The 27,930-nt window shown below is 35.8% G+C and overlaps 1 protein-coding gene across 7 annotated transcripts in view; it reads left to right on the top strand.

Moving 5' to 3' along the window:
- The window catches only part of ADK (adenosine kinase), a 519,359-nt gene that overhangs the window by 333,957 nt on the left and 157,472 nt on the right, over positions 1-27,930 (top strand). For 5 of the 7 annotated variants that reach the window (XM_081564617.1, XM_081564648.1, XM_081564597.1 and 2 more), the window contains one exon: positions 22,760-22,930. The exons of the other annotated variants lie outside the window; for them this stretch is intronic. In XM_081564617.1, the coding sequence (XP_081420743.1) occupies positions 22,760-22,930 (171 nt within the window). The remainder of the gene's footprint in view (positions 1-22,759; positions 22,931-27,930) is intronic. 7 annotated transcript variants of the gene reach the window in all.

The following is a 27,930-nucleotide window of genomic DNA, read 5'->3' as shown; positions in this document are numbered from 1 at the left end:
CTCTCATGCTAGATTAATAGTTTGGCTGCATATGGAATTCTAGAAAGAATATTTCATTTCTAATGTTGAAATATTTGCTCTCTTATATTCTACACTCAGATGCTGCTTTTGAGAAGTCTAAGTTCATTTGTTTTGTAAGCCATTGTTTGTGATCCAGTTTTTCTCTAAAAACATTTATTAGTTCAGTTCAATCACTCAGTCGTGTCCGACTCTGCGACCCCATGAATCACAGCACGCCAGGCCTCCCTGTCCATCACCAACTCCCAGAGTTTACCCAAACTCACGTCCATCTTTATCTTTGATTTTTAAAAATTCCCTAACAAGTTATAATGGCAGAGGTCTCTTTTAGTTCCTTGTATTAACTTACTGATTCCTGGAAATCTAGACAATAAGAAAGTTTTGGTGAACTTTAAAATGCAAAAGTAAATTCTATTCTATGTAATTTCCTTCCTACAATTTTTCTATTCCTTCTTTTTGGAATATGTGATAGAAATTTGCCTTCCTGGAATGTCCCTCTACTATTCTCATTATTTTTCTCTTGATCGCCTCCACCGACCCCACCCCCAGCATTTTCTCTGTTCATTCGAATTCCTTTTTTATAGCTTCACTTTTTGTTGGAGACTCTTCTCAAATAGCTGGTAATGCTGGTTGTCCATTTATATTTAGAAATGATGCATTAAATATCTCATTAGACTTGATGCAAGTGAGACATTTTGATCTTCTTAGAGTGTTTGAGTAAAAGACAACTTTTTCATGGTAAAGGTAACTTGTGCCACCACATTGGCTCAGTGGTAAAGAACTTGCCTGCCAATGCAGGAGGTAGGAGTTCCATCCTTGGGTCGGGATGATCCCCTGGAGACAGAAATGGCAACCCACTCCTGTGTGCTAGCCCGGGAAATCCCATGGACAGAGGAGCCTAGTGGGCTTACAGTTCATGGAGTCACAAAAGAGTTGGACATGATTTAGAGACTAAACAACAATAACAACAGGGCTGTTTATTCATAATTTCTGCAGCGTAACGTGGATCCTCCAGTTTCTGTTCAGGTGAACTTGAACCTGAATGCTAGTCAGGAAAAGTGTCTTAAGGACTGACAATTTGTAGTATGTAAATTTTCACATGATCACCTTCACCTTGGCCCATTTTCAGCCTAGCACTTCATGCTGAATCTTGTCTTCAGGAACTTGGAGTTCTTGAACCTGAGCCCTTCTAGTTCTTTCTTGTTCTTTCTCCATTAATCCTTCAGAGGTAAGGGAATGTGGGGTTCTGTGGGATGTGAATGGGAATCTTCCAGTTCATCTCTTAAGTCATTTCCCCAATTTTTCAGCCCCACTAGATCTACCACTTTTTGAACTTCACAGGGTTCTTTGGATGAAGTAGCTTGTTTCTTGCTAATATCTCTGCCAGCATTTATACTTTAGCTTTCTGTACTCTGCTAACCTAGATACTACTTTTCTTTATGCTTTCTGCCTTCAGATATTGTAACCTGTGATAAGTTCTTCTACTTTTATTTACAAAGGTGTTTTGTTTTAGTTTCTCCTCTATATTATTTTGAGATAATTTTTGGCAAAGAATGTACAGAAATGTTTACACTCTGGCATCAGAATTGCTATCTTAAAACCAACTCTGTATCTTTCCATTTCCTCTCATTAAAGTCTGTAAATAATTGGAAATGGTTATAATAAATGAAATTTTCCTTAGTATCTGACTTTTAAATAATCTACTTCATTTAAATAAGTATTTAACAATCAATAATATCGATAAAGCTTTCTAGGTTGAAATCCAGAAGCCTCCACTGACCACTGAGATCAAGCAAACCGGTTCTGTTTAAGTCATGAGAGCCTCTGAATTGCTAGATGCTGTCTCCATAGACTCAAGCAAATACACTCTTTCTCCCTTGTATATATCTTACTTGTAAATTGTTTATTATTTCATTGAAAGTGATTCTCCAAAGAATGAACAGATTTCAGAATTTTTAGGTTAGAGAAATGAGGCAGAAGGTCATATTTAAATATCAAAGTATCCATATGCATAACTCAAGCTGAATTGAACAACCTCTGTGTATGATTTTAAACTGTAAGAGCATGAGATCCCTTAGCCTAATTCACTCCTTCTTAGTACAGCATCCTCAAAGTGAAGGAGAAAAAAGAATCAATAACATTTTATGGTTGAAGATAGATAATATTCTATTCGATCAGAGCAAAAGTATGGCATTACTTTTGGCAGCATTTCCAGATTAAAATAATAACATACTATTAACATTTGCCAAAATAATGATCTATCTTATTTCCATATGCATTTATTGATCACCTGCTATTAATCATCAGAAACAGTGACGTTTATTGCTCCTTGAGTATGTGTAGTCCTGTTTTGAGAGAAGAAATGACTTTTGGATGTTATCACTCAGTGAAGTTAGTAAGTTTTGCCTATGAAAAAAAAACAAAATTATGGGTCTTTTAATTGAAAATTAAATACTTTGTGTGTGTTTACTGAGTTTATTTATACTTGTGTTTTAGTGGTTACCTTTATACTTCCACAATTTCTTATGTTCTTTTATAAGTCTTCTTATTTAACCTTTTACTATCTGGTTTATCTGGTTTTATTGATACTCTTTAACTCTCATCTGTCACCTATTTTGAGCTTATATATTTCCTTCTGTGTTTGCCTTTTCTTTCCTTTGTTAGTTATATTATTTCTACTTTCTCCCAACGTAAAATTTGTACATTCGTCTTTCATCTTTATCTTTATTTTTATTTTAGTTATAGATGTACCTGTATATATATTTTTTAATGTTTAGCCCCATTTTAAAACTCTAAAAAATTCTTCAGAAAGACTCATGAGTACACAATTCCCTAAATTCTGTGTTGAAACAGTTCTTCTGTAGTCTTCATATATTTAAGGGACACCTTAATTGGACATAAAAAACTTTGATTGACTCTTTCATTAAGATTTCTAAAATTTACTGTTCTAGTGTTGCCTTGCTTTATGTGTTGGCTTTGAAAAGCCTGATACCACTCTAATTATTTTGCCTTTTATACATCATTTGACTGGATGTTTGGAGGATTTTGTCTTTGTTCTGGAAATCTAATGGTTTTGTTCTGATGTATCTCTAGGTTGCTGGTTGTGTGTTACTAACTTTCCCAGATATCTGATGGGCTCTTTCAGTGTTTAGATTTAGGTCTGTCTTATTTTTCAGAAGTTTCCTGGGATTATCATTTTAAAAATTAATTCCATTTACTAGTACTATTTTTAGGAATTCAAACAGTGTGAATATTATTACTCCTTTTTCTATCTTCCTTTTCCATTATTTTTCTCTCTGTTTATTTATTTCATTTTCATTCTCTTAATATTCCTGTCTTTTTTTCCTTTTTTAGTGTCCCTTATTACATTTTCGTTTGAGGTTATTCTTTCTTGAGCAACCTGTCTTTGTCTTTTGTCTTAATTCTTGAGTTCAATCCACTCTCTTTTCTTGTTTTCTTAATTTTTATTAGTTTTTAAATTTAGTTACATGGTAGGTTTTCATATCTTCAAATGCTTTCTTGAGTATAATTAATTTCTTTTGTAGTACTAAATTATTTTCTTTTGCTTCATGGTTGGTTTTCCTTTGCGGAACTTTCCTTGGTTGATAGGGGCTTCCCAGGTAGCTCAAACAGTAAAGAATCTGGCTGCAATGCAGGAGACCTGGCCCTGGGTTGGGAAAATCCCTTGGAGAAGGGCATGACAACCCACTCCAGTATTCTTTCCTGGAGAATTCCATGGACAGAGGAGCCTGATGGTCTCCAGTCCTTGGGGTTGCAAAGAGTTGGACATGACAGAGCGACTACTACTTTCACTTTCACTTTACTTGGTTGATAAATGTTGATTTTCACTTTTGATGTTTCCTAGCTATCTGTTGTTGCTCTTCAGTCACCAGTTGTGTCTGACTCTTTGCGACCCTATGGACTGCAGCGCACCAGGCCTCCCCGTCCCTCACCATCTCCTGGAGTTTGTTACTGTCTGTTACTAACAGCTTGCTATCTGTCCCTCTGTCTCTTATTCAGAGAAAGAGAGAGAGTGAGTGTGTTATTATGGTCCTTTAAATAACTCTTGGTATAATAGTGCCCTCTTCAATCAGTATGTCAAAGTGCAAATTTGTTAGTAAATTTGTGGAGGCATTGGGAGAGACAGGAGTTGTTTTCAGTGGATTTGTTTCAGACGGGATTAGGGATTATGAGTTCTCCTACTTTGTGCTGTCTTTCAAAACTAAAATTTACCCCTTATGATTCTTATTCTTTTCATGACTCAATTGGCAAAGGGACTTCTTTTTTTTTTTTTTTTTTTTTGCCTTTTTTTCTCCCTTAGAAATTATGCATTTCATAGAATGCCCCTTCACATTTCTGTGCTTTTAAATTCCTCCTCTGATCTACCTGGACACCTATTAAATATTTTCATATTTAGGATGGAGGTCATCTTTCTGACAGTGGTTTTATGTTGACCTTAGTCCCAGTTACCAGCTTTCTTCTTAGCCAGTATTTTTTTGTCAAACTACCTTTGCTCTCCACAAGGCCTATGGTAGAATGGAGGTGAGCACGAATATAAGAAAATCTTGCAGTGGTATATGGTGATCCTTCTCCTTTTACTTGCAGTTATTTTCTACTTTAGGCATTGTTTTTCTCAACTTATGCTAAGGGCATGTTGTTTGGGTAGATTTATTTTTCTCCGCTGGTACTGTAATGTTTCAGAGGGAGAGAAGACTTACATGGAAACTACTGCTTCAACTACCAGGCATTTCTCAAACTAATTTGTTTTAATTTTGTGTACCATCTCTTCTTCCCTGCATGTCTTTACTGTGAAGTTGTAGACTCATTCATTCAAAAAATATTTAAAATATTTTTCTCTCTGTATGTGAAGTCTTCTAGGGATGCAGTAATGAACAGAGCAGATGTTATTGCTCTCATATATATATAATTCCAGTAGAAGAAAGAAAGTAAAGAAGTATATAATATAATGTTACATAGTGATGGATAGTATGTTTAAAAATAAATACATTAAGCCAGGCAGAAATGACAAGGCAGAGGAGCTTGTAATACTTTGTACAATAGTTGATGAAGACCTCTGAAGAAATGTTACTTGAGCAAATGATGTTATAGAACAGTAATATACATCTCCTTACATTAGCATTTACTTCATATAAATCCTAAAGATTGTTGTTGTTCAGTTGCTCAGTCATGTCTGATTCTGCGACCCCATGGACTGCAGCACGCCAGGCTTCCCTGTCCTTCACCCTGTCCTGGAGCTTGCTCAAACTCATGTCCTCTTAGTCAGTGATGCCATCCAACAATCTCATCCTCTGTCATCCCCTTCTCCTCCTGTCTTCAATCTTTCCCAGTATCAGGGTCTTTTCTAATGAATGGGTTGACACTTCGCATCAGGTGGCCAAAGTATTGGAGCTTCAACTTCAGCACTAGTCCTTCCATGAATATAGGGTTGATCTCCTTTACGGTTGACTGGTTTGACCCCTTGTAGTCACAGGGGCTCAAGAGTCTTCTCTAACACCACAGTTCAAAAGCACCAGTTCTTCAGCGCTCAGCTTTCTTTATGGTCCAACTCTCACATCTGTACATGACTAATGGAAAAACCATAGCTTTGACTGTACAGACCTTTGTTGGCAAAATAATGTCTCTGCTTTTTAATATGCTTTCTAGGTTTGCCATAGCTTTTCTTCTGAGGGGGAAGCATCGTTTAATTTCATGGCTTCAGTCATCAGCTGCAGTAATTTTGGAGACCAAGAAAATATAATCTGTCACTGTTTCCATTGTTTCCCCATCTGTTTGCCATGAAGTGATAGGACCCAATGCCGTGATCTTCATTTTTTAAATGAAGTTGAGTTTTAAACAAGCTTTTCCACTCTCCTCTTTCACTTCATCAAGAGGCTCTTTAGTTCCTCTTTGCTTTCTGCCATAAGGGTGGTATCATCTGCATAGCTGAGGTTACTGATATTTCTCCTGGCAATCTTGATTCCAGCTTGTGCTTCATCCAGCCCAGCATTTTTCATGATGTACTGTGCATATAAGTTAAATAAGCAGGGTGACAAGATACAGCCTTGACGTACTCCTTTCCCAATTAGGGACCAGTCCGTTGTTCATGTCTGGTTCTGTTGCCTCTTGACCTGCATACAGATTTCTCAGGAACCAGGTAAGGTGGTCTGGTATTCCCATCTCTTTGAGAATTTTCCACGGTTTATTGTCATCCACACAGTCAAAGGCTTTAGTGTGGTCAATGAAACAGAAGTAGATGTTTTTCTGGAAATTCTCTTGCTTTTTCTATGATCCAGCAGATGTTGGGAATTTGATCTCTGGTTCCTTTCTGTGATAAATTAATTCTAAAAACTCTACAATAGCGTGGTCTTCATGGTATTATGGAACTGCTGCTGCTGCTGCTAAGTCGCATCAGTTGTGTCCGACTCTGTGCGACCCCATAGACGGCAGCCCACCAGGCTCCTCTGTCCCTGGGATTCTCCAGGCAAGAATACTGGAGTGGGTTGCCATTTCCTCCTTCAGTGCATGAAAGTGAAAAGTGAAAGTGAAGTCGCTCAGTCGTGTCCGACTCGTCACGACTCCATGGGCTGCAGCCTACCAGGCTCCTCCATCCATGGGGTTTCCCAGGCAAGAGTACTGGAGTGGGGTGCCATTGCCTTCTCTGATTATGGAACTAGTACAACATAAAAAGACTTAAAGAAAGTACAACCTCAAATGTTCTATGATTCAGCTGTTTTCTCACCCTGGTTTAGAGGATTATATTGATAGAGTATTCTCTAAGGAACATCTAATCTATCCTTTTCTTTGAAAACTCCGTGTTTTATGGTTGGTCCATCAGAAGGCTTTACTCCCACCTGCATTGGTTTTGCTGAGTTGTTTTGGTATGAACATCTTAGTCTTTCATTGAAGAATGCACTGTAAACAGAATGAATTTGCTACTGAAAAATTGTTAAGGACAGCTGCTGCTGCTAAGTCACTTCAGTCGTGTCCGACTCTGTGCGACCCCATAGACGGCAGCCCACCAGGCTCCGCCGTCCCTAGGATTCTCCAGGCAAGAATACTGGAGTGGGTTGCCATTTCCTTCTCCAGTGCATGAAAGGGAAAAGTGAAAGTGAAGTCGCTCAGTTGTGTCCAACTCTTAGCGACCCCACGGACTGTAGCCTACCAGGCTCCTCCATCCATGGGATTTTCCAGGCAAGAGTACTGGAGTGGGGTGCCATTGCCTTCTCCGGTTAAGGACAGCAAGCACTGTGTTTGTGTGTGTGTGTGTTAGTCACTCAGTGGTGTCCAACTCTTTGTGACACCATGGACTGTAGCCCGCCAGACTCCTCTATCCATGGAATTCTCCAGGCAGGAATAGTGGGGTGGGTTGCCATTTCCTCCTCCAGGTGATCTTCCCCACCCAGGGGCTGAACCCAGCTCTCCTGCACTGCCCACAGGTTCTTTAGCTTCTGAGCTGCCAGGAAAACCCATTAAGCACCATATGAGAATATTTTTACACCCCTTGTGATAACTTACAGTGAATGATGTCAGATTTGTGATCTCTGAAGAAGATTTAGCTTTGGGGCCAAGGGACCAGGCTTGATCACCCAAGAGCTTTTGTGTAGCAGAGTTTTATTAAAGAAGAGACAGAGAAAGCTTCTGACATAGACATCAGAAGGGGGACAGAGTGCCCCCCCCCCCGCTAGTGTTAGCAAGGGAGTTATATACTTTTTAATTATTACAATAAATCAAAAGAATGTCTACAGTTTGTAAAGACCTTGCTAGACCCACTCCCATAATTTACATTTTAAAATAACAGGATTAGCCAGAAGGTTTTCAGGAAGGAGAAACTGTCCTCAAGCAGGATACATTGTTGTTATATAATCCTTAGTACAGGGTTTAAACTGAGTTGTTTGTTGTGTAATCATCAGTTCCAGGCTTAAAGAAAAAAAGTGTTTTGTGTGATTTAAGACCAAGGAATGTAGAGGAAAAAAAAGTTTGTCCTTTCCTCCTCCTTGAGAACCCCAGACCCCTATCTCTGCTTCAAGAGCCCCAGACCCCTTTCTCCTCAGGGATCCCTGGACTTCTTATCAGCCTGCCTAGGAATTGACTCTGTCAGTTCTTTCTCATACAAAAGTAGCATTTTTCATCTCTTCAAGAATGAAAGCCAAGTAAGCTAGTGTCTTACTTTTAGCTTTGGCTCTCAAGAAACTTAGAACCAAGTTCAGAGCCAATTCAAGACTCCTGTGCCATGTATTTCTTTTTCTCTCAATCTTAACCTGTTCTGAGTTATATTTTCCCTCATCCTTTTTCTCAAAGTTGCCTCATCAATTATGGAGCGTGACCGTGGAGCGAATAAACAAGTAAGCAGGTGTACAAGTCAGCAGCCTGGAGTGCAGGTGCTTTCTCACGTGATTATTGTATGACCTTAGGGAAGTAGAGCAACCTCTCTGGACTGTAATTTCCGCATCTGCAGTATGGGTTTATAGATCAGATGTTTCTTACTGTAGAACCGTATTTCCATGGGAAATTGCTCAGATGTCCAATATAGAAATCAGGTAGTAGCGTAATATGTTCAGCCCAATGCCGTAGCTGCAGGGAAGCTTAATTTTGATATCTTCTTAATCTAGACAATGTCAGTTGCCTCTTGGAACAAAAAAGCATAACTTTATTGCACTACAGCCAAGTTTTATATTTTGCTGCCGTCTCCCTTTTTCCCATCTTCATAAAGATTTTGAGTTTCTCTGTGATGAAATAGAAGTCTTAAGAATAATAAGTAGGTATTTCATTATTCCAGAGCAGTGATTTTTGTATTTTAACATGCATCAAAGTCACGTAGGGGCCTTGTGAAAACACAGTTTGCTGTATCCATCCCACAGTTTCTCTTTCAATAGGTCTAGGTTAGGACCAAGAATTTGCATTTTTTAGGAAGTTCCAGGTGATACTGGAGCTGCTGATTCAGGAATTACACTTTGAGAATTACTGTCCTATATCTGTTAAAAATGCATTTTAGTCAGTTTCCTTATTTTAAAAATTATGTCAGATCGTGTAACTTGATAACAGCCAAGACAAGTAATGTATAATATAATATGTAAAATAGTATTTAAATAATATGCAAAGCTTCTAATGTCACAAAGCTGTCATATCTAGCAACAAGGACTTTCCATACCTTTTGATGACTTGTACTACTGTTATGAGTGGTTAGATAGCAATCCAGCAGCAATCTGGGTTGGCTTCAGCTATAAAGCAATTATTCAAGTCTAAAAGCGATCCTCTCCTATTGATATGCTGGAGACACCTAAGAAGAAAATGTCAGGGTCAATATAAGTGCATTTACTGACAGTTTAGCTCTTTGCTATGTCACAGAAGATGGGTTGAAATTTGGCTTTTATCAAAAATAGAAACACCACTTAGAATGATAAAGCATTTTCCGTTTATAAAGCAGTACTTTTATACAAATAAGCAAGCAGTTGTTTATTTTCATGTAGTTTCATCTTCATAATTTCTAAATTCAGAATACATTAAAGTAACAACAGAGGGTCACTTCAAGACAAAATATAACCAAAAGGAACACCCATCTCACCGTAGGTTCTTACAGACCACTAGATGAGTTGTGTTCTTTATTCTTTCTGTTTCAGAGCCTGATTTATGTATTTCATAAACTTTAATCTTAGATAGACTTTTTAATTTTTTAATTTTTCATTAAACCCTCAATTACTTAGTTACATGAATCAGCAGTTATAATAAGTTGCATTTCTAGCTCACTACGACCTGTCAGTTTCTGGATGAAAGGGTCTCCCTCTTCAGAATATCCCTTCAAATCTTTTTTAAAACACACTTTTGATATGTACATATTTTTTATGTCATTTAATGTTTCCAAAAGTATTTTAAAATCAGATAAGAAAACAAGAAAAATGTCTATAACCATATAGTTAAACAGAATGTGGTATATCCATGCAATGCAGTATTATTTGGCAGTAAAAGAAATCAGTGTACTAAATTCATTCTATACTATGAGTAAACTTCATATATGTTATGCTAAGTAAAAGAAGCCAGGCAGAAAAGATAACATAATGTATGATTCCATTTTTTGAAATATCAAGAATAGGTAAATTCACAGAAACAGAAAACAGATTGATAGTTGCCTGGAGCTAGGGGCTGTGAAGAACTGACTCACTGGAAAAGACCCTGAAACTGGGAAAGATTGAAGACAGGAGGTGAAGGGGATGACAGAGGATGAGATGGTTGGATGGCATTACCAACTTGATTGGCATGAGTTTGAGCAAGCTCCAGGAGTTGGTGATGGACAGGGAAGCCTGGTGTGCTACAGGCCATGGGGTTGCATAGAGTCGGACATGACTGAACAAGCTGAACTGAACTGGGGGGCAATGTAGAGTTACTTCTTAATGGGTATGGGATTTCTATTTTGGAGTGATGAAAATGTTTTGAAACTAGATAGAGGTGATGGTTGTACAACACTATGAATATACCAGATGACGTTAAATTGGTCACCTTAAAATGGCTAGTTTTATTTTATGTAAATTTCACCTCAATTAGGAAAAAAATCAGGTAACTTAAAGCCTAACTGAATTCCAGAATTTTTAACATGCAAAGGCTTCTCAAGATCGTCTACTCATTCTCCTGTCATGAAGAAACTGAAGTTCATCAGGACTCTCACTCAAATACTTAAATGTAGCTTGTCCAAAACATAGACCAGAATTTGAAATGTCTGAATTTCTAGTCCAGCCACTTTTTTAAAGGTATGACTTGCTGCTTGATTATCTTTTATCATTTTAGATATTTTAGGTGAAATACTACTCCACTTGTTACTTGTGCATTAAAATAACAACAAAGAAACATAGCTTCATTTGTGCTACTTACTAAAAATGCAGGAATAGCAGGTGTTTGTTTTAGTAATTTGCTAAAAAGCAGGCCAGAGCTTGAGTTAAAAGAAGGTTATTCTCTGCAGTACATAAAAGAAGGCAACCTGTATTTTAATGCTAGTCCACAGTTGCCTGGTTTGTGAACCCTATGGTCCTACCATTATTATGATTCATTTCTAAAAAATCAAAAGTATTAAATTTTTGTTGGCTTTTTACCACTGACAATTTTTATTTTTCCAACATAGAAGAATATTCATGGTATGAAAACTAAATGTTCCTGCCTACCTTGTGGCCAGAGGCTCTGTTTTCAGCCATTATCCTTAGAGGCACCTAGGGAGAAACACTGAGTGGGACTAAAAGGTATAGACAGAGAGCAGCAACTGCTAACGCAATATTACTTGTACCCTTTGAAACTGAGTTTTATACTTACATGTAGGTAGGTAACTTGCCTTGATTTAGTACTTGCCTAAGAAAATAGTTACATGTTCTTATTTCAGGGGAGGACACCAGAAAATAGAGTTTACCCTTGATCAGTGCGGGAGTATAGTGGTGCCATCATCCCGTGCAGTCAAAAACCCACATATAATGAACTATATTGCAAGAAAAATTTTAGAAAGAGAAAAGCCCTGTGTGTCACTTTAGAGTCACCCTCCGCATCCATCCATAAGCATCCACAGATTCAGCCAACTGGGGATCATGCAGTACTTTCACATGTATTACTTGAGGGGGGGATCCACATACAAGTGTACCTGAGCTGTTAAAACTTGTTGTTCAGGATCAACTGTATGTAGTTTTCTTCTCTCTAAGCTTACTTTATCATTCAGTTTCTTCATGCTGTTCAGTCTTAGGAGGAAGCTACCTCTCATTATCATCCTATATTGGATTTCCTATTAATTTTTCTCTCCAATGTTCCTTTTACCACAGTAGCATTTTTACTTAGTAGTTTGTATTTCCATCTTTTCCTTCAGTCCAGGGGTCAGCAAAATATGTCATCTGGGCCAGATTTGGCTCACTGACTGTTCTTGAGAATGAAGTTTTATTGGAACATAATGATTCTCATTTTTTGTGTTATTGTATATACCTGCATTAGTATTAAAACAGCAGAGTTGGGTGGTTGCAACAGAGATCACAAATCTAAAATATTTACTATTAGGACTTAAAACGTTTGCCAATCTTTGATTTTGCTGTTCAAGTAGAAGGTGAAGAATAGATTCTACAGAATAAATAAATAAAACCAGCAAATGAGAGGATACGGGGAAGTATAATGGAATTTGTACTTAAGCTAGTTAGAAGCTCTGTGTGGTCAGTAGAAAAGTTTCTTGAAGGTGAATCATCAGAGAAAATGTAGAAAAAATAGATTCCTGTCATACTTACAGGTTTTTGATGGCATGTCAGAAACGAGGTGTATTGTTTAGGAAATGAGCCATTTAAGGTTTTTGAGCAAAGGAGCTTTGCCAAAACAGGATACTGTTGCAGTAATGTTTACAAGCCAAATGAGGATTGTATTAATGGAAAATTAATACTAATGTTTTAATGAGAAAGAGCATAGTTGTAAGAATTTCTAGAGATAAAATTGATAAGCCATTTGATTTGAGAACAGAGTTAATAATTCTCAAAATTCATTGAGCAGGAAATTGGAAAATTATTTATACACATTTGGAGATGAACTGATTTTTATGGAAGGTTTAAGTTAATGGAGAAGAATTATAACATTATATAGCATAAGAAACAAAATTGTTTACTAGGTATCAGCGATAGCAAAGTTATTAGGGAATCTCAGCCAAAGGTAGTTTGTCATTGGCCTTATTTTACCAATGAAATTGTAGCCTATCCCATTTCCATAATCTAATTAGGGTCCATCTCTTTATAAAATCCTCTTTCCTTTGGTTTCCAGAATTCCACCCTTACACTCAGATTTGCTTCTGTTGTCTCACGCAGAGTAAATTACTGACATTTTCTAAATACTCTGAATCATGCCAAGAAGGGCTTTAGCTCTCTCAAGTAAAAATTCTTATCACAGTATTTTCTTCAACTAAAGCCATGTTTTGCAGACTCTGAACTGAGATACTCCATGGTCCTGCTGCAGCATATTCAAGAGTTCTGTAGGGTATTTTGTATCAGGGTAATGCATAGTGTCAACATCAGATTGTGATGCATTCCTTTGGGATGATGTCCTGTGGGAATGGTTGCTGTGATTTTTTAAAAAATCCTGAAAATCAGTGCAGAATAGGAAATGAGAGTTGCACTATTCAGTTAGAATCCAAGGCTTGAAGAGTTGTGCAGTACCCATAATCACCATATCCCATTAGTAAGTGTTGTGGTTTTTGAATGACATAAGACAAACTTTTCAGTTTACATGTATTCTTTTTTCAAACCATGTAATAAACTGTTAAGATTATCAGTAGTTATTAAGTTGTTCAGACCTGACTGTTATCAAAAGTAGAACTGAAAAAAAAAAAAAAAAGTAGAACTGTTAGCTATTTCTTAGGGCGCCGTGAAAAAGTTGTTTGTTCACTAAGGGTGTTGTGAACTGAGAAAGTTCAGATTCTTTGAACTAAAGAGTTGTCCAACTCTAAAATAAATATACTCTTCCTTTAGCATGTGAAAATGCATCAATCCTTTTATTTCTCTTTCTAAAACTGCATTTCATAGAGTCACAGATACAGAAAACAAATTTTGTGATACTAGGTGGAAAAGGGGGAAAGGATAAATTGGGAGGTTGAGACTGGCATATACACACTACTGTCTATAAAATAATAAGCACACACTGTGTACCATCCCCTCAAGGAGGGAATGGCAACCCACTCCAGTATTCTTGCGTGAAGAATCCCATGGACTGTGTAGCTTGGCCGGCTACAGTCCATAGGGTCACAAAGAGTTGGACCCTGAGCAACTATGCACTCATGCACTGTATACCATAGGAAAATCTACTTAATACTCTATAGTGATGTATATGGGGAAAGAATCTAAAAAAGAGTGGATACGTGTATAACTGGTTCGCTTTATTGTACACCTGAAAGTAACACAGCATTGTAAATCAGCTATACTCTGATGAAAATTTAAAACGATAATAGATGGAAAAAATAGCACTTCAGTTACATGGGATTTTATGTAGAATCTCAATAAAAATTTAATCAGATATTTTAAAATTATCTGTACACTGTGCTTTGTGCTATAGCAAACATAAAAATAAAAAAAAGTACTCTTAGCTTTAAGTTTACAATCAAGTTAGGGAGGTAAGACAAATGTAAATTGCTTAAATTATTAAATAAAATCAATACTCTTGGTTGTTTATTTTATAGTATATATTATGGAGGTTCAAAGAAGAAAGAGTGTATCTGTTGGTAGGAATGCAGTATGACTTTGTGAGATGAATGTTTGATTTAAAATGGACTTTGATGGAGGGGTAAAATTCCAACAGGTAGAGGTGGTGGGTATTTCAAATAGAAAAAAACAAAAAAACATAAAGACTGAGAAGATTTATTTTGGGGGAAGCAATTCATTCTATATGACTGAAGGAAAGACATACCTTGTAGAGTAATAGAGGTTACAGTTGATATACTCTGGAAGTTGGAATATTATTGTGGAGAGCTTTGAATGCTCGGGTGTGAGACATTTGGATTTAATTTGCTAGTAAAAGAAGACTGATTGGGGTGATTAATCTGTCAGCAGGATATAGGATGATTAAATCAAGGAGAGATAGGAGGCAAGGAGCTTTTGGAAAGGGAATGAAGGATTTTGTTTTATGTATTTGTATTTCAAAGGAAATACCAAGCTCTGTATTCAAGTTTAAAAGCATATTTTTGTGCAGCATTATAATTAAGCGCTATGAAATAGAACTCAACATTAATAGAAAAACAAAACTTTGTAATGCTCTTGATATTACTGCAGAAATAATATTAATAAAATGTTAATGTGTGTGGAGTGCATGCTTCATGCCAGGCTTCATATGAAGCATTCCTTTAATTTTCACAATAATCTTAATAGGCATTAGTATTCCCATTTTTTAGATAAAAACCTAGGAAAGTTACATAGCTCGGGTCACATAACAAGTACTAAGACTGGCAAACTGTTTAAGTATACTAGTTTGTTTAACCTCTGATGCTGAGAATTGAGTGAATCCATCTCAGATTTTGACAAGTTATTATTATTTGGCTTAGGTATGGCTTCTCTTTTATTATTTTATTTTTCCCTATCATTCCTGATATCTCCTAATTCTTCTTCACTCTATGGATATTCCAGTGTGTTTGATATGTGTCTTGCATGCTTGAAAAATGAATCATGACATTTTAGGTGTGTGCACGTGTGTGTTTATTGTACACAGTGTATGAAAGGATGAACTATACACAATCTGATGCATATATTTCTAGTATATTACTTTATATCTTTGTATAATAGTATGTATTCATTTTCTGTGTCTTTTTCCCTAGAAAGGGACTTTCAGAATGCTTCACATTTCCTTTTACTTTCAGCAAAGCTGTGGTAAATATCCTTGCATGTATCTCCCTGAAATTAAAAAACGCTTACTCCTTGGAAGGAAAGTTATGACCAACCTAGATAGCATATTTAAAAGTAGAGACATTACTTTGCCAACAAAGGTCCGTCTAGTCAAGACTATGGTTTTTCCAGTGGTCATGTATGGATGTGAGAGTTGGACTATAAAGAAAGCTGAGCACAGAAAAATTGATGCTTTTGAACTGTGGTGTTGGAGAAGACTCTTGAGAGTCCCTTGGACTGCAAGGAGATCCAACCAGTCCATCCTAAAGGAGATCAGTCCTGGGTGTTCATTGGAAGGACTGATGTTGAAGCTGAAACTCCAATACTTTGGCCACCTCATGCGAAGAGCTGACTCATTGGAAAAGACCCTAATGCTGGGAGGGATTGAGGGCAGAAGGAGAAGGGGACGACAGAGGATGAGATGGTTGGATGGCATCACTGACTCGATAGACATGGGTTTGGGTAAACTCCGGGAGTTGGTGATGGACAGGGAGGCCTGGCGTGCTGTGATTCATGGGGTCGCAAAGAGTCGGACAGAACTGAGCGACTGAACTGAGCTGAACTGATCTCCCTGAAAACCATGCTCTTTCTACTATTGCTTCCTCCTATTACATGCTTTTGGAGGTGTTTATTTCGTATGGAAGAAAACCTGACATCTTTTCACCTGTTCATGTTTTTTTAATCCTTAAAAAGATGAATATATTTGTGGAATGAGTGATTTCATTTATGCTTCCAAAGGAGCCAAAAGGCAGGAAGAACTAGGTGAATTATCCTATTCCATTGTTGGATTACATTTAGTCAGTGGTAACATAAGCGTTACAGCATCACTAGTATATTTTTTCTTTCTTCTTTTAGTGATTCTTTTCCTGTCATTGCTATGAAGTAGTGCATGTCATAACATTGTAATTGTAAACAATTTATATATTATCCTAATGTTTGTCGAAGTCAGTATTTTCCTTACAGTCATATAGGAACTATGCTTTTTAATAATTCATATTTGATCCTCACACTCCTACAAGGATATACATTTTCTACTCTAGGAGATTTGCAGAACATGTAGGACCCATTAAAAGGAAGAAAACATGCTGTATGATTTTTAGGTTTTTTTTTTTTTTTTGGCTTTTTATTTATTCATTCTCTCAACTAGTCTTGACTAGTGTTACTATGGCACTTTCGTTATGGTGTGGGAAACAGACTAATTATGTTCTTTAAAACAGACAACAGTCGTACATCTTGAGATACAGCATCTGGTACTCTCAGCCATCCCTCATCAGTGCTAGTCTGCGTTTGGTGGGGCTTCTAGTTGTCCAAATATTTTTATGTTACTGTATATTCTTCTTTTTTAAAATATTTATTTATTTATCTTTGGCTGTGCTGGGTCTTCATTGGTATGTGAAGACTTTCATTGCGGCGAGTGGGAGCTATTCTAGTTACTGTGCGCAGGCTTGTTATTGCAGTGGCTTCTCTTACTGTGGAGCACAGGCTCTGGGGTGGGGCAGGGGGTAGTTTCACTAGTTGTGGCTTGCACAGGCTCAGTCATTGTGGCCCAGGGGCTTAGCTGTTCCATGGCTTGTGGATCTTCCTGGACCAGAAATCAAACCATTGTCCCCTGCATTGGCAGGCAGATTGTTAACCAGGGGACCACCAGGGAAGTCCCTCTTTTAAAGAGTTTATATCAGAGAATAATCAAACCACTTCACCAAAATATGAAAAATAAAAACGTGGAAATCATCCATAATTTTTCTCCTGAAATCTGACCATATTTGCTTTTGGAGTATTCCCTACTAGATTTCTTTTACTATTGATATAATATAGTTTATAACCATATTTTGCATGTACTACTTGTATAGCTTATGTTTCATTTAACACTTGTGTGGCATAAACATTTTCCACTTTGCCGCTTTGTTTCATAATTATCCTTTTTATTATCTTCAAAGTATTCTCTAGAATAGCATTATCCAGTGGAAATGCAGTAAAACCCACATAATTTAAAATTTTCTAGTAGAGACGTTGAAAATGTAAAAAGAAACAAGTAAAATTAATGTTAACAATATATTTAACTTCAAATATCCAAAATAATTACTTCAACACATATTCATATAAAATTATTAATTATATTTTTAACCTTCTTTTTTTCTTTGAAATTGGTATCTGTTTTACATTTGTAACACAGCACAATCACTAAATTGTCAACAGTCAAAATGAAATGTATCCGTACCAAAACAATAAATATGTGTTTAATAGAAGAATATTTTTCATTCCTTCCATTTTGAAATTTCAAAAAACTTAAATTAAAAATTCAGTTCCACAGTCACACTAACCACATTGCATATGCTCATTATCGACATGTGGCTTCTTACATTTAAATTAAAATTAAATAAAATTTGAAATTCAAGTCTTCAATTGCACTAGCCACATTTTAAATGATCCATAGCCAAATTTAGAGTGGGTGTATATGCCAATTCTTACTTGACTACTTATTCCTCTATTATTGAATATTTATGTTTAAGTCACATGTATGGTGTACTGATATGTTCCTAAATGAATATTTTCCATATTTTGAATTATTTACTTAAGGTAGACTCTTAGAATTATTGCATCAAAGAGTATGAATTTTATAGTTCATCATATTTTCAATTTATTTTCTTGGAAAAGTGTCAGTTGCACTCCCATCAGCAGTATTAATATACTAATTTCAGCAACCTTTCTTCATCATTAAGTTACTACAATGATTTTATATTCTATGTATTTTATTTTATTAATTGAACTATAGTTGATTTACAATATTACATTAGTTTCTGGTGTACAACATATTGATTCTGTTTTTAATAGATTTATATTTCATTTAAGTTATTAGAAAATGATGGCTCTATTTTTCTGTGATGTACAGTGTATATATTTACAGCCTATTTATTTTACACATAGTGGGTTGTATCTCTTAATCTCATACTGCCATCTTGCCCCACCTCACTTCTGGTAATCACAGTTGTCTTTTTATATCTATGAATTATTACATTCATATGTGATAATAAAAAGTATCTGTCTTTCTCTGTCTGACTTATTTCATTAAGTATAATATACTCTAGGTCTGTCCACATTGTTGCAAATGGCAGAATTTCATTCCTGTTTATGGCTGAGTAATCTTCTTTATCCATTCATCTTTTGATGGACATTTAGTTGCTTTCAGCTGCTTTGAACTTTGAAGTGTTTTTATCGTTTTGAATTAGTGTTTTTGGTTTCTTTGAATATATATTCAGCACTGGAATGGCAGGATCATATGGTAGTTCTAGTTTTAATTTTTTGAGGAACCTCCATACTGTTTTATGTAGTGGCAGTACTAATTTCCATTCCCACCAACAACATGCAATTGTTCTTTTACTCCACATTTTTGCAAATATCTATTATTTATAGACTTTTTGATGACAGCCCTCTTGACAGATGTCACATGATATCTCACTGTGGCTTTGATTTGCATTTCTCTAATGATTAAGAATGTTTTCATGTGCCTGTTGGTCATCTGTATATCTTCTTTAGATATGTCTACTCAGATCTTCTGCCCATTTTTTAAACTGGATTGCTTATTTTTTTGATATTGAGGTATATAGGCTATTTATATAACATTTTGGATATTAACCCCTTATTGGTCATATTATTTACAAACTTCTCTCATTCCGTAGATTGTGTTTTTATTTTGTTGATGGTTTCCTTTGCAGTACAAAAGCTTTTAAATGTAATTAACTTCCGTTTGTTTACTTTTGCTTTTATTTCCTTTGCTTTACTAGACATATCCCCCAAAATTGCAATAATATCTGTCAAAGAGTATTTCACCTCTGTTTTTTTCTAGGAGTTTTATGGCATCCAGTCTTACATTTAGGTTTTAGGTCTTTAATACATTCTGAGTTTATTTTTGTGTATGATGTTTGAGTATGTACTAATTTCATTCTTCTACATGTAGCTGTCCAGTTTTGCCAGCACCACTCATTGAAGAGACTGTCTTTTCTCCATTGTTTATTCTTGCCTCCTTTCTCATAGATTAATTAAACATAATGCATCAATTTCTTTTATCCCCTTTATTCCTTTCCATTGATCTATGTGTCTCTTTCTGTGCCAGAACTATACAGTTTTGATGACTGTAGCTTTGTAGTGTAGTCTGAAGTCAGGGAACATGATTCTTCCAGATCTCTTCTTCTTTCTCAAAATTGCTTTGCCAGTTTGGGGTCTTTTATAATTCCATATAAATTTTTGGATTATTTGTTCTTGCTCTGTAGAAGATACTTTGAGTTGTCTGATAGAGATTGCAATGGATCTATAGATTGTTTTTAGTGATATGGACATTTTAATCATTTTAATTCTTCTATTCCATGAACATGGAATATCTTTCCTTTATTGTGTGTGTATTATCTTCATTTTCCTTCATCAGTGTTTTATAGTTTTCAGAGTATAGGTCTTTCACCTCCTTGGTTAAGTTTATTTGCAGATGTGTTATTTTTTGATGTGATTTTAAATGAGCAGTTTCTTTTCCTTTCTTTTCGTGTTTTAAACACTTCAGTTCCTTTCACTCCCCCGTATTTAAGCTACCCTGAGAAATCCTCAGAGTGGCTGACTGACAAATCTGCATACTTGGGATTTCCAAATTTTATTTCTGGCTCTGATAAAAAACGATTCTTTGGCTCTGCCTTGGGCTTTCCCCATTCCTTTTCTCCTGCCTTTTTGTTCTGCTTCAGTTTTCATTTTAATAGATAAAATTGTCTCACTTCACTGTCAATTCTGATTCATATTAGCCAGTCTCTAAGAGTTAGGATCTGTTTTGCTTTTTGTTGCTCTTATGGCTAGAGAGTAGCAGGGCTAACTGTTGTGCTGACTGAAATTCCTAATTAGAATATTACAAGAGTTTTGTTGATTCTATAGAGTGTTTTTCTAAACTATAGCTCTCTAAACTATTCGTCTGTTTTTGTTACAAACCTGTTACTTGAAAAAAAAATTTATACTGGCACTGTTTTTATTTTTGGTGATACTATACTCTGAAACATGTGGCTTAGCAATGGATATAAATCAAGAAAGAAAAATTATGGTTGGCCTCAATTTTAAGTTTTTGCACTCTAACAGAGCACAAATCCAAAACTGCTCAAATACTAAATATTTACTTAAAGAGAAACAAGAAACAATTCAAAAAAATGAAATTAATTTAAAATGTGAATTTGCCTCAATTAAAAACTGACCTTTTTTTGGTATACTCTTTGTAAAATTGACACAATGGAAGTTCTGCTGTCCACATCACAGTGCTCTTATGTTGCATTTTAAAGTTAAACACACATACAACATACACATATTTGGAATGAGGCCAAATTTAGACTCCAGGGGCATACTGTTCTGTACGTTAAATTACAATCAGATGTATTTTAGCACAGATCAAATTTTCAGTCTGAAGTTGGTGAGAAGCCTAATTATTTGACCAGGTTACTATTTATGTAGACCATTCTATGGCTGTCTGTGGTTAATCCACAGCTGGCCGAGTGCTAACTCTGGGAGGTTTTTATTTCATGCTGAAACAGTTTGGGGGGAATTAGGAGGAGGGTAGAGTTTGAAACTCTCCTCATTAAATGAAAGACTAAAGAGCAAATACATCCATATTACTATGGAGACAAGATGCTATATACATTGTTCATCTTACTTCTTCAAGTAACAAAAATAGCAAAGCAGCTTGAATGCTCATAGTTCGCAAGTGACATGGTATTTGGTTAAAAAATGAAGATGAAAAGATTAAATGATATTACCTAATAATAATGATGTTATCTTTCTAAACAGTTGAATATTGGTAAAGAATTAATGGATTAGAATTTTAAATGATGAGAAAATTTTGTGTTATTTTGATTGGAGAACAAACTGATTTCTTATAATTTCATTAGTAATACTTTAGTAAGAGATAATTATAGTATAAAATTCTCTCTAAATACTTCAAGATTTTTAAGGGAAAGATACCCTTCAAAAATATACCCCAGTACGCATGACTTCTGCCAGAAAGTTGATTTTTTAATGTTCAAAATCTTATTTTCTCTTTAAACTTTTTAGTTTGCAAGAGGGACGTAGTTAGTCTCTCAAGTGAGCATTTCAATAGCTGTTTTGTAACTTAAGGTAACTTTTCTTCTCTAATGAAATGGCACATATTAAGAAACAGTACTCATATGATAAACTTTTCTCCTGATCAAATGCTACACTTTCCTGCTTTGCATTTTATAATTGCATTCTTAAGGTTTACATTGTAGAGGCTGGGCTTCCCTGTGGCTCCGCTGGTAAAAAATCTGCCTGCAATAAGGGAGACCTGGGTTCGATCCCTGGTTTGGGAAGATCCGCTGTAGAAGGGAATGTCTACCCACTCCAGTATTCTGGCCTGGAGAATTCCAGGACTGTATAGTCCATGGGGTTGCAAAGAGTCAGACAGGACTGAGTGACTCTCACTTTCACTTGTAGAGGCTTTTGTATTATGTATGTTGTTGGTGTTGTTAAGTTGCTCAGTCATGTCTTTGAGACCTCCGTGGACTGCAGCATGCCAGGCTCCCCTGTCCTTCACTGTCTTGTGGAGTTTGCTCAGATTAATGTCCATTGACTTGGTAATGCTGCCTAACCATTTCATCCTCTGCCAATCCTTTCTCCTTTTGCCTTCAATCTTTCCCAACATCAAGGTCTTTTCCAGTGAGTCAGCTCTTCACATAAGGTGGCCAAAGTATTCAAACTTCAGCTTCAACATTAGTCCTTCCAATGAATATTCACGGTTAATTTCCTTTAGGATTGACTGATTTGATCTCCTTGCATTCTATGGGACTCTCAAGAGTCTTCTCCAGCACCACAATTTGGAAACATCAATTCATTGGCACTCAGCCTTGTCTGTGGTCCAACTCTCAGATCCATTCATGACTACTGAAAAAACCATGGCTTTGACTATATAGACTTTTGTTGATAAAGTGGTATCTCTTGTTTTTAATATGCTGTCCAGGTTTGTCATAACTTTCCTCCAAGGAGCATCTTTTAATTTCAAGGCTGCAGTCACCGTCTACAGTGAATTTTGGAGCCCAGGACAAAAAATCTGTTACTTGCTATGAAGTGATGGGACCAGATGTCATGATCTAAGTTTTTTGAATGTTGAGTTTTAAGCCAGCTTTTTCACTCTCCTCTTTCACCCTCATAAAGAGGCTCTTTAGTTCCTCTTCACTTTCTGCCATCAGAGTGATATCATCTGCATGTGTGAGGTTGTTGATATTTCTCCTGGCAGTCTTGATTCCAGCTTGTGATTCATCTGTATTTTGTATAGATTTCTTGTATTCTCACTGAGAATGATTCTGTGGCAATAGCATTTCTAATTTCTCTTCCTTTTTTTCTTTACCCAGGGTTTTTTCCTCACAGTTTCCCCAGAGTCAGTTTTAAAAGTGGCTCACCATGCTTCTGAAAACAACAGAATTTTCACTTTGAATCTGTCTGCACCATTTATTAGTCAGTTCTACAAGGAAGCATTGATGAAAGTTATGCCTTTTGTTGACATACTTTTTGGAAACGAGATGGTGAGTAATTTTTTAAATAAAAGTACCTTGCTTTTGGTTTCTGTTTGTGTATATGTTTATAAATACATAAATAAAAACTTAAATATCTGCATAACTACACTTGAGAATTACACAGTAAAATGGCCTCAGTTTGGTCCCCTATAGTTCATTATTTTCAGTATTTCCTTCAGAATATACTAATTTCTTACATAATAAACAATTAGTCTTTTAAAGAATTTGGTTATTCAGGTTTATATCTTATACATGGTAACATTCACTCCTATAACATTTCTGTGAGCTTTTGCAAATGCATACCTGTTATGTGACTTGTAAGCATAAGCAAGATAAAAAACATTTTCATCATCTTCGTCGGTCAAGCCTTCCCCTCATCCTTAGCCCATAACATAACTGTTTTCTGCCCTGTAAAATAATGTCTTCCTTTGAAATTTTCATGGATTAAGGGAAGTTATATCTAGCTAAAATAAATGTTTTATGAAGTTAAGTACATTTTCAAAGTCTTGAGTCAGTTTAATAAATTATGACTATATGGTTGTATATTGTAATTTGTAGTTATGTGTTTATTTATAGTATCATTTTTGCTAATATTGTCTGTTATATTTGAAGGTGATGAAAGGAAATTTCATTTAAATTTTGCAGCTTTTTTTATCAAGATTATAATTTCTTTCATTCAAAATTAGTGAAAAACAAATTTTTTCTTATTTAGTATTCATACCTTCTGTCTTACCTGTAGACTATAAAAATCCATAAATACTTGTGGACTATAAAAATCCTTGAAATAGAAAAAAAAGGAGACTTTTGCTATATCTTCCTTTTATAAATGTGTGAAGTTGTGTGAATTACCTCAGAAGTCCATTCTGATTCAGATTCTATGATTCTAATTTAGTTTGATTATATTCACCAATTTTGTATCTAAAGAAAATAACTATATTACCTGCCTAGAATAACATAAAATTTGACCTGGAAGTAACTTGTGGGTTATTGTTGTGGAAATCATATGGTGTGAATATCTTCAAAGGGCCCTTAACCAATTGAAGGACATGCTACATTCTTAATGATTAACAAACTGATCATAATGGCAAGAAATAGTGGTAAAAACCTGATCTCCTAGGTATCTGCTAGAGGTATCATTTGACTGAAATCTGTGTTTTAGATTTTCTGTATTGTCAATGTTATTTTCTAGGTACAGGAAGCTCTTTAAAAAAGTGCTATTCTAGACTCGTTAAATAACGTTAAAGAATTGGTCATTAGTATAGTAGTCTGAGAGTGCTTGGGAGAAATTGATACTTGAATACAGAGTCCTTTATAGTCAGAAACAGTAGAATGGCAATACTTAGACTTTAAGAAGACAAACTTTAAAACTTTTAGAAAAGATAAATGTCATTCTAAAGAATGAGATTTGGAAAGTAAAGAAAACTTGAGAGGATTGAACACCAGCAAAAATTCAGTTATGACTTTAGAATCTCAGATGACCTTAATTAAAAGGAAAATGAAGAGGGGCCTTAACAAAAATAAAAAGCATTGGAGAACACACAGAAAAATGTTTAATAAGAGCTCAGTTTTGTAAAACACATGTAAAAATGATGGAAAGCATTTATAGAACGAAGGAACAGTGCTGAAAGTTTGGCTGAGACATAGGAGAATAGAAAAGAATAGAGGCCTAAGAATGATTAGTTTTGCAGAAAATAATTTTGATATCATTTGATAATATCAAAATATTCTTTATTGTTTAAAAAAACTTCAAAAGTGCAATCAACAAAAAAAGTAATTGGACTTCATTAAAATTAAAAACCTTTATGTATCAAAGGACACTATCAAGAAAGTGAAAGACAACCGATGGATGGAAGAAAATAAATACATCTGATAAGGGATTAATGTCCAGAATGTATATCTCAACAACTCAAATACTTCTCAACACAGGAAACAATCCAATTTAAAAATGATCAAAGGACTTAAACATTTCTTCAGAGAAGACATACAAATGGGCAATAAGCACACATGAAAAGATGCTTACCATCACTAATCATTAGAGAAATGCATGTGAAACCAAAATGAGATCCTACTTGGCACCCTTTCAGATGGCTATTGTCAAAAAATGGAAAATAACAAGTATTGCCAAGAATGTTGAGAAATGGAAACCCTTGTGCCTAGTTTCTGGGAATGTAAATGATGCAGCTGCTGTGAAAAGCAATTTGATGCTCCTCAAAAAGTTAATCGGGAAATTACCACCATTGTTGTTCGGTCACTCAATCGTGTCCAACTCTTTGCGACTTCATGGACTACAGCATGCCAGGCTTCCTTGTCCTTCACCATCTCCTGGAGTTCGCTCAGACTCATGTCCATTGAGTCGGTGATGCCTCTCAACCTCTGTCGTCCCCTCCTCCTGCCTTCAATCTTTCCCACCATCAGGGTCTTTTCCAGTGACTTGTCTCTTCGCATCAGGTGGCCAAAGTATTGGAGCTTCAGCTTCAGCATCAGTCCTTCTAATGAATATTCAGGATTGATTTCCTTTAGGATGGACTGGTTTGATCTCCTTGCTGTCCAAGGGACTCTCAAAAATCTCCAGCATCACAGTTCAAAGGCATCAGTTCTTCAGCACTCAGCCTTTTTTATTGTCCAACTATCACATCTGTACATGACTACTGGAAAAACCATAGCTTTGACTAGATTGACCTTTGTAGGCAAAGTAGGCAAAGCACTGTCTCTGCTTTTTAATATGCTGTCTAGGTTTGTCATTGCTTTTCTTTTGACAAGCAAACATCTTTTCATTTCATGACTGCAGTCACTATCCACAGTGATTTTGGAGCCCAAGATAGTAGCCTATCACTGATGGCATTGTTTCCTTATCTATTTGCCAAGAAATGATGGGATCAGATGCCATATTCTTTGTTTTTACTATTACCATATGATCCAGCAATTCCACTTCTAGGAATAATAAAAAAAAAAAATCAAAGCAGGGGTTCAAATGCTTTTACACTAGTGTTTATCAGCATTGTTCACAGTAGCCACAAGTTGGAAGCAAAGCAGATGTTTTTCAATGGATGGATAGATATATTAAATACAGTGGAATATTATTCAGTCTTTAAAAGGAATGGATTCTGGTAAAATACAGAGTAAATAAAATAAAGTAAATAAATCTTTTACCTGATACATGGTAAAATCTGAATCAACCTTGAAGACACTTATGTTAAGTGAAATTAGCCCTACCTATACAAGCAGACACATATTGGATTTTCCTATAAGAATTCCTCTGAAATGAAGTATTTAAAATTGAAAAACACATAGAGAAACACAGCAAAACAGTGGTTACCAGGCACTGAGGGGAAAGGGGAATTAGGAGTTAATATTTAATGAGTACAAAGCTTCTGTTTGGGATGACAGAAAACTTCTGGAAATGGATAGTGGAGATGATTGGAGAACATTGTGTATATAATGTCACTTAATTTAACACTTAAAATTGTTAAAATGGTAAAATTTTACTACCTTATGTACATTTTATCACAGTTTTAAAAATTGATTCTACAAATCAGTAAACTTTAAAGTTTGACTAGAACTTACTATAGCATATTAGGGAAATTATTTTTCCTTACCTGGAAGAGGAAGTAGTCAAATTGCAAGCTACTACATGGCTCCAAAAGGGCTTCCCTGGTTGCCCATTAGTAAAGAATCTACCTGCAATGCAGGAGGTGCAGGTTTGATTCCTGGGTTGGGAAGATTCCCTGGAGAAGGAAGTGACAACCCACTCTGGTATTCTTGCCTGGAAAAATCCCATGGACAGAGGAGCCTGGCAGGCTATAGCCCATGGGGTAACAAAGGGCCAAACACAACAACCAAACAACATAGCAACAGGACTCCAAGTCATGTCAGGATAACTGTTTACTTTTCTGATATGAACGCTATTCGTAGGAATTCATTTCCATAGATATGTAGTACCTGTTATGACAGTCCAATAAGCAGTGATGTATATAGTACATTTGAGATGACTTGTCAGAATATGGATTATAGAATAGTGAATATTGGATATAGGGCAATTTGATATATTTGATAATTATTGAACCAGTCTCAAAAAATTCTTCTGACAAATTAATAGTGATATGCTTCAGTGTTTACCTGAGCTTTGCTCAGGTAAAATGATAAGTGATTCAGATAAACTTGTGTGGATAATGCAGATACAGAGAATGCAAATAATGGAACATGATAATAAATTATCAAATTGAATGTAAATTGAATGTCAAAACGAGACTTCTGACAATTTTAATAGATTACAAATACCACTTAAGTGATGAAATTTAATAAGAATAAATAAAAATGATATTGTACTTGATTATAAAAAGTATGGTATTATAAGCTTTATCTCTTTGATCTCATCTTTCTTTGTTTCCCTTGAATATTCTAGTAATAATAAACTATCTTCAGTTCTCTAGGGAAAAAGGGGGATATTTAACTTATAAATTGCAATGAAGTGTGAAATATATTTCTCAGGGTATACATTCAAGTTTGCTTTGTCCTTCCCCCCACCTCTTCATCCCTCAAACCTCTCCCCCAAATCTAATGTGTTTAATATAAATTCCCAAAATGTCAATACTTAGCCAAAACTAAATACACTTGGCTCTTATTTTCTACCTAGTGCCATTTTTTCTTTCATAGGATGTGTGCCCTTTGATTAACCCAGCTTACCACTTGGAGAGGATTCCCAGTTCATTGCAGAGGAGAATCCACGTAGAACTCAACAGTCTCTTTCAGTTGAGGAAATGGAGCTGCAAGTTTGGGAAATCTTAACAGCTAGCCAGCTAGTATGCAATTCATAGTACCAGAAAGGAAATAGCTACATAGACAAAGAACACAGGAGATTTGTGGAGTCCCACCCAAGTCTTTGAGCTGAGTACTGATCAGCTGTGAGGAAACTAATGAAGGCTGGGGGAACAAACCAATACCTGAGAAGATCCTAGGGCATAATCTTCAGAGTGCACAGAGAGCCTGTAACCATCCTTATTTTACTAGCT

This window comes from Giraffa tippelskirchi, chromosome 2 (genome assembly GCF_054371585.1).
Source record: "Giraffa tippelskirchi isolate mGirTip1 chromosome 2, T2T-mGirTip1v1.2.pri, whole genome shotgun sequence".
In the NCBI taxonomy this organism is placed as follows: Eukaryota; Metazoa; Chordata; class Mammalia; order Artiodactyla; family Giraffidae; genus Giraffa; species Giraffa tippelskirchi.
This window is presented reverse-complemented; position numbering and strand designations above follow the sequence as displayed.